This window comes from Loxodonta africana, chromosome 4 (genome assembly GCF_030014295.1).
Source record: "Loxodonta africana isolate mLoxAfr1 chromosome 4, mLoxAfr1.hap2, whole genome shotgun sequence".
NCBI classification, from domain to species: Eukaryota; Metazoa; Chordata; class Mammalia; order Proboscidea; family Elephantidae; genus Loxodonta; species Loxodonta africana.
This window is the reverse complement of record NC_087345.1, coordinates 138,550,171-138,565,392: the sequence shown is the minus strand read 5'-3', so window position 1 is coordinate 138,565,392 and position 15,222 is coordinate 138,550,171. Positions and strand designations below refer to the sequence as shown.

Here is a 15,222-nt window from a genome sequence, read left to right as displayed (position 1 = left end):
CTGTGAGGGAGGGTGGTAAGAGTCCAGGTGCTTGGTAGTCGGAGCAGCTAGTGTTGCCCAAACACAATGCCTTCACCTGTTTCTGGAAGTACCTTTGGCCTCCCCCCATGCGCTCTTATAAATTAAGTAGCACCAAGAATGTCAAAATTAAGATGCCAAATGAGCCGGTTTGGAAGAGTCCAGGGCTTTTCTGTGAAGACCAGGCTATGCATAGAAAACACTAAAGCTAGCCGCACGCAGGAAATTCCCAACTGCTTTGCAGAGAGCTTTTGTTGCTGCTCTTGTTTTTAAGTAATCATCGTGTGGAATTGGTGCATTGAATGAAGATTGTGGTGGATTGGAATCATTTATCAAGGAAAAAATGTGGAATTCCCTTGCCTCTCTGCCTGAGATGGGGAGTGCATTCCTGATTGGAGACAGACTGCTGGTTTGCCTGGCACGTCCAAAGCCCTGAGAGGTCGTGTAGTGCCGGGCCCTGGCCACAGCTAGGTCAAGGGAGGCTGCAGGGAACACCACGCTGCAGCTTTCTATGCACCATGCTGCCCAATACCTGGGCTTCCAAACACCATACCTCAATGAGGCCCCTAGACGGGCCTCCCCTGCACCTGCCTGGCCACCAGGCAGCCTTCTTCCCAGAAACTCGTGTCCCGGGAGGCGTGGTCTCTGTCATGTTCTGAGAGCAAGTGAGAGATAGAAGGATGTGTGGGAAGACACTGCAGACTCACCCCATTTTCCGGGGGCGGGGGGGAGACCTAGGAGGGAATGGCTAATCAAGAGAGACCAAACAAGTCACGCAGAGAGGAGAAGGAACCCTAGAGTCCTGACAGCATAACTAGTCCAGGGAGTCAGGGGGAGAAGGCTCGTACTGATCTTAGCTGTGAGGCCTACACACTCTTTTTCATGGTGTGGGTTGTCACCCAACTCCCCAGCGCATCGTAACACACTCAATCCCACAAACACATGAACACTTGTACACACACCCACTCACCCCCCCATCAGTATTCTAACATTTCCCTGAGCAGAGCTGATACTGTTGGTCTAGAAATAGGAATAAGAGACCTGGAGCCTGGTTGCTGGTTCCTGTCCCTGTTACTTCTCCCAGCCAGGCTCTGACTCCAGAATCCAACTCTGTCTCTCCTCACTCAGAGGCATGAGCACAATTCAGGCCAGCTCGACCTCCTGATGACGCCTGGGGGCGGAAAGGGAGAACAATGACATTGACAGGAAACACTCACTCGAAGGGCTTTTCTCAGGCTTTGTTCTTAATGCAGCATCCCAGGCTGAGGACCAAACTGGTCAGAGGTTGGGACCCATCCGTGAGGTCAGAGCTCATGGATAGCATTGGAGTGGGTTCTGTTAGATGGGAGGGGCAGCCTCCCTCCCTGTGTCCCCCGCCCCCCCCCCACCCCTTTAGGAGCAACCAGCCCTGAGAGCTGAGTCTCCGAATCCAGCTTTTCACACACGCTCAGCTGCAGCAAACTGTGCTGTGCTGCGGGGCCTAAGGGGATAACCTGCTGCCCCATGCCTCCCTCCAGCAGCGCTCTTCCTCGGCTTGACCCCACAGCCTCCATTCTCCTCCCTGCACTCAGCAATCAATGAACCTTCCTGGGCCATACATTACTAAGAGTTTATTTGTTCAACCAGGATTTATTAATCAGCTACTAGGTGTTGCGTTCGACTCTCATCTCCTATCTTCTTCAGGCTCGTGCACCATCATCCTCTACTGCCTGCCAGCCCTTCCTGCCCATGTCTTCCCACCCCATAGCAAACCTCTACAGAGCTGTGTGAAATTCACCTCCCCCAAAATTATTTTAAGATTCTAGAAAGGAGCAGAAGACTCACCAAGCATGATGACCCCCCTTAAACTCTGTGCCTTATTACTTTTAGACATGAAGCTCATTGAGAAAGTATCCCTCCTATAGCCCAAATAATTACTTTTCCAAGACAAGTCAGTATAGAAGTGCCCTGTGTCCCTTTCCTTTCCCTGACAGGTCCAGGCAAGGCAATTCCAATTCCTTGCAAAATTATAGTGGAGATAGATACATTTAGGCACTCAATTGCCTGTCTTACTGAGCCCTTCCCTTCCTCATGAGCCTCCTGCCCTGGCCCTTAGTCAGCCAGTGTCATCATGGTATCCCCCTCTCATATCAAAACCTGCTCTCAGAAATTGCTCAAACTCTTTCATGCTGAAGTGTAAACAACTGATGTAATTAAATGTGTTGTTTTTTCCCCATCCTAGGAGAACTTGTATTTTCACAAGGGGGAAAATCGCAAAGGAATCTCTAATTGTGGAATTGCTGACGCTAGCGAGATGTTCTGGAAGGCAGAAGGACCAACCTGGGTCCCCTAAACCCCGGTAACTACCTGTAAGTTTGGCCTTGCACACCCATAGACCTGTTCTCTTGGTCTATCATCATGTAATGTCAAGAGTACTGGGTGAAGAGTTAAGAGAATCTGAACTCTGAACCTAGTTTGCCACTAACTAGCTTAGAAACCCCAGTCACTTCCAGCTCAGACCTTAGTTTTCTCATTTGCCAGATGAGAAGTTTGGACCAGATGTCTTTAAAGGATTCTTCCAACTCTGACATTCATCTCACCTCCCAGAAGTGTTGGGAGCCGCTAGTATAGCTCCTAAAATCTCCCAGTCCCCACAATTGTGGCCTAGAAGAAATGGCCTGATGTCTGCACTGAGCATGGGGCAACTTCTCTGGGCAGGGACTTGGGCAAGCGGCCTGCATCCCTCTGTCCACACAGCCTGCTCGCTGGGAGGACAGGTACCACTCGGCACATGCATCCGTCTTACAGAGTTACATAACCCTCCCAGATATTCCAAACAAAGAATGACAGCAAAACAGCCCACCCCTGCTACACACACATATACACATACAGGACAATCTTTGCCTCTGGTGACCTCACAGCCATAACCACCCTGGGAGAAAATTTTAGAAACCCAGCGTTTTTTTTTTTTTTTTCCCCTCATTTGTTTTTCCTAGAAGGTATCTCATCTAAGAAAAGTCTTCAAGAGAAGAAGAAACTTTTTCACCTTCTGGGCTTGACCAAAGAAAGAAGAGCCCTCTCCATCTTCTCCCTCCTTCCCACACCCCCCAAAACCCCAACCATATCAGGCCTCTTCTTGCCCTCCCTCCCCGCTGTCCTTTCCAGCTTCTGGCCTCAGAGTCCTGCAAAGTGCAGGCCTCCCCTTCCAACCCCAGGAGGGAGGAATTTGGAGGAACGGCTTCAATTTCTTTCCAAGAAAATAGGAGGTAGACTCCTGGGTTCAGACTCTATTCCCCCCACCCTCCACTTTTGTCCTTGACAAGTCAGTATACCTTTTCTGAGACTGTAGTTTCCCCATTTAGTAAATGGGCAAGATCATTCTTATCACCATGGGGGGCCACTGGGGTGATAACCCAGATCTGTTTGATGCCCTTAAGAGAAGTGCAAGTGATCTTAAAATGCAATGGAAGAGATTGCAGTTGGGCTTAAGGAAGCACTTTCCAGCTGTAAAATTGTGAGACCTCATCACAGATCACCAAGGGGGCAAAGGAATTGTCCTGCCTGGCTGCATTTCAAGGTGACTTCAACACTGATGGGTCTGGAATAGCTTAGATGCAAATGGCCAGAGGCAGAGGGGTCAGTGTGAAAAGGCACATGTAGAACGGTGGCCTGGCAGAATAGAAAGGATCCTGAACCTGGGTTCTAGTCTTTCTCTGTTGTCTGATTTTGAGTGAATCTCATGTTTTCTGGGCCTTGGTTTCTTTGTCTGTAGAAATACTGCCATGCATTGAGCACTTAAGGAACTCTGCTGGTGCAGTGGGTAAGTGCTCGGCTAGTAATAGAGAGGTTGGTGGTTCAAACCCACCCAGCGGCTTGGGGGAGAAATACTGCTTCCATAAAGATTACAGTCAAGAAAACCATATAGGGCAATTCTACTGTCACATGAGATTGCTGTGAGTCAGAATCAATTCAGCGGCTCCCAACTAAACAACGTGAAGGACTTATTACGTCCCAGGAACAGTCGATATTATCTGTGATACTAATTGAAGCCCTTGGTGGCACAGTGGTTAAGCATTCAGCTGCTAACCAAAAGGTCTGCAGTTTGAATCCACGAGCCACTCCTTGGAAACACCATGGGGCAATTCTACTCTGCCCTGTAGGGTCACTATGAGTCAAAATTGACTCAATGGTGATAAATTTGGCGTGGGTTTTTTTTTTAATGATACTGATTACTTATGATAGGTAATGATGTTATATAATATTTAAATGTTACAACAGCCCTTTTAAGTAAATGAGTCCTCATTTTGTATATAAAAAGCAGAGGCTCAAAGAAGGTGAATAATTGATGGAAGGTCTCACAGCTGGTAGGTGGTAGAGCAGGGATTCATACCCAGGTATGCCTGCCTCCAAAGCCCATGTTCTCAACCACCTAGATCTGAACATTCTGTGATTCTAGGATATCCTTAACTTCCTTTCAACCTGAAAAATCTAATTTCACCCTACTCCTCATCCCCTTTCTATTTGTCAGTGCCCTCAGTGCCTGAAATGGAGGGGACCACCCCCTCTTCCACAGAAGCAAGAAACCCTTTGCAGCCTGTGTGGGAACCTGCACTTTGTGTTTTTCCAGAAGCAGAGGAGGAAGGAGCTGCAGTGGCCCAAGCCACCTCGGAAACCCTGCCAGATGTCCTCGCATCTTGGGGATCTGCCAGGTGCAGTGAGAGTGTCCCCGGACCTCTTACTAAGAAACCCCTGACTAAGTACTAAGCTGCTGCCCTGTGTCCAGGGCCACTGAGAGTATGTTTGGGCCCTAGTGGAAAAAAAAATGTACAGGTTCCTCAACAAGGGCACTCCATTTAAAATCTTCACGTGGGATTTAAATTCAGGACCTGAGTCTCTTTCCAGACCATGGCCCCAGCTATGTGTGCCACCTCTACCCTCTTTTTTCATGTCACCCTCCCTTTCATTGCTTCTCCACCCAGCCCTGACCCCATCTGCCTTTTTTCACAAGCGACCTTTGAATCTCCATCGGTACAGATATGTGCTGAATCAGTAGGACCAACTGCTGCTCCTCTTACTTGATTGCAGGCCAATGGGAAAATGCAAGGATGCCTTTTCGGAGGCTTATGGGTTTAGTCATGTGGGTCTCGGAAGCACTTAGGAGGAAGGTAGGGGAGAGCTGGGGTGAGGCAAGGCAAAGGGGGCTGGTGAGGAGAAGGGAGGAAATCAGGAGTGTCCCTGTGGCCAAAGCTCGACTTGTTTTTCCTGAATTTGGGGTTTTTTTGGTTGGAAGAGCAGTGATCTGGGCCCTGGGAAAGGCAGGGGACAGCAAATCTATACAAGGGCTCATTCCATGTGAGCTTCCTGATGTGAGCAAAAGGCATACTTGCTCCTCTCAGGGAGCCTTCATTCTAGCCTCATTTCCCAGCTTGTGGCTAGAAGCTCTCTCATTGCTCCAAGTCAGAGGAGAAAATGATAGGCAAGTTGGTGAGCATTGGCCATAACAATGCCTCCTCAGCAACCAGGCCTTCTAGGTACAAGGTGGGAAAGACCCTGAGTGCTGAGGTTCTCCTCACCCTGTTAGACTGAGTTTAGCCTGATATGGAGGGGATTGGGGTAGGGGGGATTGTACCACCAGAGAATAGAAGGATATGCACATGTGGTGCAGACATTTCCGTGGATTGAATCTTCAGGTCTCTGCCTCCTCTCCAGCTAAACTTGGCTCTTACTATTCTGTGACATAAACCCTTGACCCCAACCAAAAAAACCTTCTCTCTGAGCTCTGAACATGATTTGTCTACTCACCCTTGTAACACTATGCTGTTCGGATATAAGGTAGCTCTAGGCACCTGCAGTGTGCTTTGCACTTGTTTAGGTATCTAGATGTTGTTTAGATATGTATCTCGTGTATGTTGAGCAAAGGCCATTTGCAGCACAGAGTTCAGGGTTTTGAACAGAATGGACACTCGATACATAGTGCTGACTGACTGATAGGCCTTCATGCTCTCTTCATAACTCCCAGGATGGGCCAATCATGAGCTGCCACCTCCAACTAGATAGCCCTGATTCAGTAGGGGCAGAGAAACCTGCTGCAATCAACATCTTAGACAATTCAGGCTGGAAAGTACATATAATTATCTTCTAGCCATCCCCTCATACTCCAGTCAGTATGAGATCATAGAGCTCAAAAGATGACCTACGATCCGTGTCATTCTTAAAGGATGTGGGTAGAGAGGAAGGAGACATTTCTCTGTAGCTTAAGTGGAATCAAAGGATTGAAGGAAGAAAATATGGGAGAGAGAAAGTGTTTGATGGAAAGGGAAGAAGGAAAAAAGAGAAAAGGAAGGGAAAAGAGAAGGGAGGAAAATAGCAAGGAAGAGAAACAGTGAGATAACAAGGCAAGGTAGGAAGGAAGGGAGGAGAGGACAGGAGCTGCTGAGCCGTTCAGATTTCATAGCCACTTTTAGGTGAGGAGCTTCAGTAGGAGCTGAATGGATTATAATGCAAGAATATTGCCTAGCCTCCAGCAACCCCCTGCCCATGGGCTCCAGCAACCCCCTGCCCATGGGCTTGGAAGCATGGGCAAATTCTGAGACCCACCGACTCTAACTGCATGGCTGGGTGGGTGGGCATGCATGTGCTCAAACATAGACGCTGTGGGTACATTGAAGCCAGAAGCTTCAGATAGGGTCATGTGCTTAAGTGGCAAGGAGGGGATTTTGTCAGCTCAGACTGGGGCTCTTGCTGCAGCTAGCAAAGGGATAATAATTCCGTAGATGCTGTGAGCCTTGATTGAAAAAATAAAGAGGAGGAAGCTATGTTTGTTGCTTTCATTAAGAGGCAAAAGCAGCGGGGGCTGGAGCTTAGCAAGAGTCAGGAAGCATGCAGAGAAAAATCTTAACCCTTCAAGTATCTTTCTTCCATGATACCTCTGCCCTTGCCCACCCCACATTGTTGCTTCCTTGGCCTGACCTCCAAGGCCACCACCTTTGTGTCTCCCTCAGCTGACAGGGAGAGAGAGACCAGGCTGCATATTAACGCAGATCAGGCGGCAATTAAACTACCCATTATTTCCCAGTCCCAGGTTCTCCAGGGCTCCTGCCAGTCCTGGAACTGAGCAGGAAAAGGAGTTCTGGGGATAAGAGAGAAACTGTATAGTGAGATAATGCATCTAACACAGTGCCTGGCCTCTTGCAACCCTCACCCACTCCTCAGCAACCTCACCAGGGCCACATCCTCAGTATAGTGAGGCCAGAGAGGGGAAAGTAAGGAATGAGGGAAGATTTACAGCAAAATTATGGTCAGAAGACCCCCTCTTCCATCTTTTCCTCCAACTTCATGCCCAGTAGAGAACCAATTCAGAGGGAGCTCCTCAGGAGAAACACCAGGGAGAAGGCTGTTGGCTCTGTTCTCACCTCACCGTATTCATGGAGATCTCTCCCTGCCTGCTGGCTTCACCTGCACCATAAAGAGTTATGGGCAGAGGGAAACCAATATACAAAGTGGGGGTCGAGGGTAGACAGCAAGGTGGGGCCAAACTCGAGCTTAAGTTAGACAAAACAGTGGGGAAAGAAATAAGTTGTCCAAAAGGCGTTCATCCAGTCAAGATGCCCACGATTCACCTGCAACAGGAGAGAAAGCTGCAGGGAGGAGGTGAGGCATGCATGTCCATACTAAGCAGGAGAAAAAGCAGGAGGATTTGGAGAAAGGAAGGTACTGCTGGTGTTATTAACCTCTTAGTGACTGATACAACTTCCTAAGCAAAAGACTTCCAACGACTCCCGCTCTCTTCCACCATGCTAATTATTTCTTATTTTTGTTCTGTTCTCCTGGGAAGCAAAAGCAGGATGGGGGAAAGCATGTGGATGTCAGAGTTCCTCTCTAGTAATGGCATATGAGGCTGGATAGAAATCCAGGTGGATTCCCAGCAGAAGCACCTGTCTGGGAGGGTTTGGGCTCTCCAGGCCACTTTGGGGGCCACAGCAGAGTCCTTGTCCAAGAAAAAGGATATTTTCTTAACCCTTCCTGCCCACACAGTCCCCTGAAAGAATGCAAAGAAAGTGGGGATGTAGCGGGTGAGAAGAGAGACACCAGAGGGTATGAAAAAAATCAGGTGAAGGAAGAATCATAATTACCAGGAAGTTGTGGCTGCCCTCTGGGAAATGGGATGGTTCATTTTCCCTTATTTGGGTAAAAAACCACAGAGTGTCTTGGAAGAACGTTGCCTTTTGCTGAGCCATAGGCATTGAAGGAAAACTGACACTCTGCACGTTATCTAGATAAGGAAAGAAAACTGTAAAACTGAGGGAAGGGCAAATGGGCCAGATGGGGGCGTGGGGAATGAAACTGCATCTTCTTGGGACTTTACGTCTGCCAAATCAAACCAACCAAGATTTTCAACCCCTAATATCCCATGGTTACAGTCAAAACTACTCTGTGAGCTAACAGGCCCTGGCCCAACTTCTCTAACTCTACAGTAGAATTAAGGAGAATATGAGTTTTTAGGAACACATCAAATCTTCACAAGTACCCTCAGATATAAAAGCACACTTGAGACTGAGTGAAGATGAGATTCTTGGCTTTCTGCTCCACCCCGCCCCCCCCCCCCCACCTCACCCCCTTACAAACACGCCTTTAGAATCACCACTGTCAGGACCAGGGACTGATTTCCTCTGAGCTGTCCTTCCATGAAGTCATCACATCACCTGGCTGATCAGGAGAAACCTGACAGGGTCACAGCCTTTCCAATACAGAGAACACTCCAGCCCCCTTTCATTTTTTCTCCCCATGTTCCTAGTTCATGGATCTTATGAGTGAGGAAAGAACTTGAAGTCCTAGGGTTCCTCACTGAAGGTTAATAAGCACTTTTCTCTCAGGACTTGACATGATTCCGATTGTCTCCAAATATCCAAGGGGAAACCACATTTGCTGTTTCCAGTCATAACAGACAGATTCAAACAGGCATTACATTCAGGTACCAACTCTGTTTGCTAGCTGTCTCCCTCGTCATTGTTCCCTTTCTACAATTGCCAAACATCCTGCGCAAAAACCTTCCTTGAGTCAGAGGAAGAAGCTATAAGCAGACCTGAGTCCTGCACTGGCTTGGTGGGTTGTTACCTTGTACCCCTTTGGTTCTGCAGGGGTTCAGAAACAAAGTGCCCACTCAGGTCAGAGCAGAGTAAGCTTCCATAATGAGCCACTCCTGGCTTCGGCCCCCACTGCATCGGTTAAAGAGCCAGCTCGTTCCTCCGGGAAATGCCTTCTCCCACCCTTCGTCTTCCTCTGTCTCCAGAGCCCCTGTCTTCTCACATCATTAGTGATTATCAGCTTTATCCTTTGCCTCTTGAATTTCCCTCATGCCTCAAGGCTACTCTCTGTAGACCCCAGTCCTTTTAAATCTCTTAACGTGCCTCTTTGCCAAGCCTCCTGTCTTTGCATATTTCGTCTCTATTTAAGTCATTTTACTACCCAAACTCCCTTCTAAATTTTTCTAACTTAAAAATTCTTCAACGGTTCTCTTTTCTTCAAGCTTTGTCTTCACCCCAAATTCCTCCCAATCTTGTCCCCTTTAGCTCTGCCAGTTCCCAATATCCTCAAATCACTTAAAACCCATTTCTTTCCTTCTTTGCCCCCAATGATGCTCTGGTTTTCGCCTTTTTCTCCAACACCCCCAAACCCTCTCAAACAGTGATATTGCTTCTTCCTTTACCTCTAAATCTCCTTGAAACACTTCTACCCCCAAGCATCTTTTCATCTCTTCACTTAACATTTACCCTAAGTCCCTCAGACTCAGGTGCACCCTGTTTCTCCCCTGTCTTCTCACGTCCACTTGCTTCCCTTTCTACCACCCCAACAATCCCCATTCCCTCTTCCTCACTCACTCGGGTCTCCTGCTCAGGACGCCCTTGCCGAGGGCGGAAGGGGATTTGTGTTGAAGGAGGGCTCCAGTGGCAGCGCAACAACTCGGAGGACGCTCCTTCTCCTTGTCGGCGACGGCCCCGAGTGCCACCGGGTGCTGGTGGGGCAACTGGGGTGAGTGTGCCCTGCTGCTGGGGCCCGGCTGGGGTTGCACCAGGAGCTGTCCGTGGTGCTGAAGCGGTGGCTGCTCCGACCCGGGCTGCGGCGCGGCGGGCGAGAGCTGTCCGAGGTTCTGGAGTGGCTCCTGGGCCCCGCCAGCAGCGGTGGAAGCGGTGACCAGAGGAGCCGGCAGCAGGGCTGGCGACGGGGGGACGAGCCCGGGCGGAGGCTGGGCTTGCAGCAGCTGCTGGTGCTCCCACAGGCTGCGGTTCTCGGCGCTTAGCTCGTCCAGCCGCCGCTCCAGCTCGTCTATGCGTTGGCGCTGGGTGTGGATGAGGCTCTGCTGGTTCTGCACGATGGCCGTGAGCTCCTTGAGATAGAGCACTGCCCGTACCGGGTTCTCCAGCAGGCTCTCCATGCCGCCCGCCGCCGCCTTGCGCCCTGCCTGCGCCTCGGCGGGCGGCGGGGAGCGCGAGGGCGCGCAGGAGCTTAGCAGCCCCAGCGATCCGCTCGCCTCCCTCTTCGCCGGGTCCAGCCTTCCTCCCTGCCGCCGGCGCCGCGTCACCGCCACACAGACACTCACACACGCACCGAGGGGCGGGACCGCGACGCCAGGGCTCACCCACCCACACACCCTCCCATAGACCCTCCCACCCCTAGGCTTCGAGAGGAGGTTCGGCTTCCTGCAGGGCAGAGAGGAAAGGAGTAAGGCGAGAGAGTGTGTGTGGCCGAGGGAAATGGGGAGGGGTACGCTGGGGGAGCGGGAGTCGGGGAGCAGGATAAACGAAGCAGACCGGAGATGGAACAGATAAAGCCGACGGTCGAGAAAGGGAAAGCAGGGGAAACGGAAGCAGCCTTACTGGAAAGTACCGTGGGGCTGGTAGAAAAAAAAAAAAGAAGAAGCAGATAAGAAAAAGAGGAAAAGAAGAGAGGAGAGACTGGGAGAATGAGGAAACAGAAAAAGAGAACATGAAGGCAAAGAGAGAGAGAAATGTGTTAAAGGAGAGGAAGGCATGGGGCTCGGAAGGGTCACAAATTCTTTTTCCTATTTTCCAGCCATTCCAGAGGATGGGGTTCATCTTAAAGACCTTCCGAGAAGACGCCACACTTGCTTCTTTTGTACTTAACTATCTCTAGTCTGGTGGGGAACTCCTTATAACAAAGGATCATAGGACTGAAAGAACCCTAGAAGGCCATCTAGTCCTGTTCATTCAGCCTTGAGGAAATTTAGGGTGGGAAGGCTGTTTATGCTGGGTTTTCTTTGAGAATGAGACCTCAGCACAGTTTTGGCCACTCTAGTAGGAACACTAGCTAAATAAACCCTGTATGATATGGGTAGGAAACTCTGGTGACTTAGTGGTTACGAGCTACCGGTGCTAACCAAAGGATCGGCAGTTTGAATCCACCAGATACTCTTTGGAAACTCAATGGGGCAGTTCTACTCTGTCCTATAAGGTCACTATGAGTCAGAATTGACTCAACGGCAACGGGTTTTTTTTTTTTTTTTTTTAATGACATGGGTAACACTTCCAGAAACTTCTGAAGGGATTATTCCTTTTGACAAGCATTTGCAAAATGTATATTACCGTAAGACAAGTGGTGGTAAGATAAGGATTATTAGGATGAAATCCTTGGCCCCTTGAAGCTTATGATTAGGTGGGTGAATCACATACAAAATAATTAATTTTTATATATTATGATAAATAGTAAGATAGAACTATGCCCAGAGTTCTTCAGGAGTTCAACAGCTTGGGAATTCCAGGAAGGCTTCTTGGAGGAGTATCACTTGAGGTGGGAAAAGTTTTTCAGGAAAGAGGAACAGCACGAGCAAAAACCCAGAGATACAAATCGATATGGACTAAATCATTCATTTTTACAATAAATGTATGTATAACATTCACTAGTAGGAGGACCAATGCAGGCTACATTTACCATAAATAGTGAGTTATAGTTCCTATAATCAAGGAGATTACTGTCTAGTAGATGTGGGATGCACATGAGTAACTAAAATACAAATCAAAACTTCTGTAACAGCTCTTCAAGCCGGGTGTTGTTAGAGTTCAGGGGAGGGAGAGGTTGCATTTGACTCTGGTGATCTTGGAAGGTTTCATGGAGGTGCAATTCAAGCTGGGCCATGAAAAATAGGAAGGACTCCAACAAGTAGACAGAAAAATGGACCAGAAGAAGGGGAAGATATGTCAAGCATCAGGAAAAGACCAAGGAATGAAAATACAGCATTTGAATTTGGCAGAGAAATAACCCTCTCCTCTTCTATAAAAGTCCAGTGGGAAGGAGATCTAGCTTTGGGTGCTGGTAGCATTCCCACATCCATTATGCTGTTCCATTCTCCACACAGGCGGCCCATCAGGTTCCCTATCCACCTGCTATTCCTCCAGTTTAGACATATTTGTAGATACCATGTGTACAGTGAGTTGGACCAGCCAAGCCCATCTGATGGTAGACTTGAATGACCTTATGGGAAGGAATTTGTGCTCTGCAAATACTATATTGCTTTCTCTGCACTTTTAATATATTTTTATTTTGCTTTTCTCCCACTTCTTAGCGAACTTCTTTTTGTAAAGGATGGAGGAAGCTTATTCACAGCTGAGCCAACAGTTGGGAGGACAGAGCACCCAGGACAATATCTCAGTAGTTACCAGTATTCCAGCTAAAGAATAGAAGTTGGGGAATGGAACAAGGACACACAAAACTCAAACACTTTTCCTCTGAAAAATTTTTATTTTGCTGGCCTATTTGTTTCCTAAGAGTTGGCCAATACTGTTCCTATAAGTGAAACCACCTGCAGCATAATTATCCATGGAGCTTATTTAAAATGCTTATTTAAATGTTTCTTGGTCCCATATCAGTCCTACTGTATTGGAATCTCTAGTAATGGGGCCCAAGGATTTTCATATTTCACTGTTCTTTCTTTGATTTTATTTTTAAAAGTCAACTTTACTGAGTTACAATTTACATGCAATAAAATGCACCCATTTTAAATGCACAGCTTGGTGAATTTTGGCAAATATACCCATGCAATCACCACTACAATCAAGATTTCCATCACTGCAAAAAGTAACCTTGTGCTCCTTTGCAGTCAATTTCTTCCATCCTCAGTTCTCCTCAACCACTGATCTCCTTTCTGTCAATATAGATTAGTTTTTGCCTGTTCTAGAATTTCATATAAATTGGAAATCATACTGTATATACTCTTTTATGTCTTTCTTTTTTGCTCATCGTAATGCTGAGGTTCATCCATTCTGTTATAAATATCGTTAGTTTGTATATCCATTGTATGAATATACGTAATTTGTTTATCCATTCACCTGTTAATGGACATTTTGGTTGTTTTCAAGTTTTGATTATTTTGAGAAGGCTTCTACGATCATTAATGTGCATGTCTTTATGTAGGCATATTTTCATTCATCAAGAGTAAAAATTGTAGAATTGAAATTGCTGGGTCACATACTAAGCGTACACTTACCTTAGTAAGAAACTGCCAAATTGTTTTCCAAAGTGGTTGTGCTATTTTGCATCCTCATCAGTAGTGAATGAGAGATTCAGGTGTTTCACATTCTTCCTAACACTTGGTATTTCCAGTCTTTTCTTATTTTACCCATTTGAGGGGATGAGTAGTAGTTTATCACTATGACTTTAATATGTATTTCCCTGATGACCAGTGATGCTGAGCACCTTCTCATGTGCTTGTTGACCATTTTTATATCATCTTTGCCCATTTTTTCTATTGAATTGTTTATCTCCTTAGTATTAAATTGTAAGAGTTCTTTTGTATATTCTGTAAAGAAGTCTTTGCCAGATATATGTATTGCAAATATTTTCTCCCATTTGGTGGTTTGCCCTTTCATTTTCTTAATATTGTCTTTGAAGAGCAGGTTTTGTTTTTGTTTTTTTTATGAAGAAAATCTTATCAATATTTCTTTTCTTTCTTTTTTTTTTTTTTTTTTTGTAAGTGTGACCCATTTAAAAAGACTTTGCATACCCCGAGGTTAAAAAAAAAAAAGTTCTCTTACGTTTTTTTCTAGAAGTTTTATAGTTTTTACTTTTATGTTTAGGTCTATGATCCATTTCAGGTTAATTTTTGTGTTTTGCATAAAGAGTGAAGGTCCATTTCTTCCTTAAATATTCGACAGAACTCACCACTGATGTCCTCTCGAACTGTAGGTTTCTTTGTGGGAAGGTTTTTAAACTATGAATTCAATTTCTTTAGTAGATATAGGGATACTTACATTTTCTGTTTCTTTGTATGTCAGTTTTAGTAATTTGTGTCTGTGATAGGCAAAATGATCTCAAAGATATCCAAATCCTAATCTCCAAAATATCTGAATATATTACTTTATATAGCAAAAGGGACTTTAAATATGTGATTAAGTTAAGGGTCTTAAGTTGGGAACATTATCCCGGCTTATCCAGGTGGGTCCAAAGTAACCACAAGGGTCATTATAAGAGGGCGGCAGGAGTGTCAGAGACAGAGGAGAAATGATAACAGAAGTAGAGATTAAATTGATGTGATGTCTTTCTAGAGGCCATAAACCAAGGATGCAGACAGCCTGTAGCAAATGGAAAAGGCAAGGAAACCGATTCTGCCCTAGAGCCTCCAAAAGAAACACGATCTTGCTGATCCCATGATTTTAGCCAAGTGAATCCATTTTGGACTTCTGACTTGGGGGAATATAAAACAATAAATTTATGTTGTTTTAAGCCATAAACTCTGGTAATTTGTTATAGCAGCAATAGGAAACTAATACAGTGCCTGTCAAGAAGTATGTCCATTTGATCTCAGTTGTCAAATTTATTGACACAAAGTTGTTCATAATATTCTTTTATTATCCTTTTAATGACTGTAGGCTGTGTAGTGATGTACCCTCTTTCGTTCCTAATATTGATAATTTGTGCATTCTTCTTCTTTTTAATCAGTCTGACTAGAGATTGATTCATTTTTAGTGATATTTGCAAGGAACCAGTTTTTTTGGTGTCATTGGTTTTTCTCTATTGTTTGTCCATTTTCTACTTTATTGATTTCCACTTTCACCTTTCTTCTACATACTTTGGTTTCCATTTGCTCTTCTTTTACTAGCTTCTTGAGATGGAAGCTTAGATAATTCATTGTAGAATCTTCTTCTTTTGTAATATAAGTACATAAAGCTATAAAGTTCCCTCCAAGCACTGCTTCAGCTGCATCCCACGAATTTT

The 15,222-nt window shown here is 46.2% G+C and overlaps 1 protein-coding gene across 14 annotated transcripts in view; it reads right to left on the bottom strand.

The window, feature by feature from the left end:
• Positions 1 to 10,505, bottom strand: part of IQSEC3 (IQ motif and Sec7 domain ArfGEF 3) — a 124,690-nt gene extending 114,185 nt beyond the window's left edge. For 10 of the 14 annotated variants that reach the window (XR_010321935.1, XR_010321934.1, XM_023549008.2 and 7 more), the window contains exon 1: positions 9,876 to 10,504. Coding sequence is in view for 11 of the 14 variants with exons in the window: in XM_023549008.2 (XP_023404776.2) it covers positions 9,876 to 10,429 (554 nt within the window). In the remaining 3 variants the exon portion in view is untranslated. Of the gene's footprint in view, positions 1 to 9,875 lie in introns of all 14 variants that reach the window. The other 4 variants (XM_023549006.2, XM_023549007.2, XM_003410619.3 and 1 more) reach the window with 3 other exon arrangements.
• Positions 10,506 to 15,222: the final 4,717 nt, after the last annotated feature.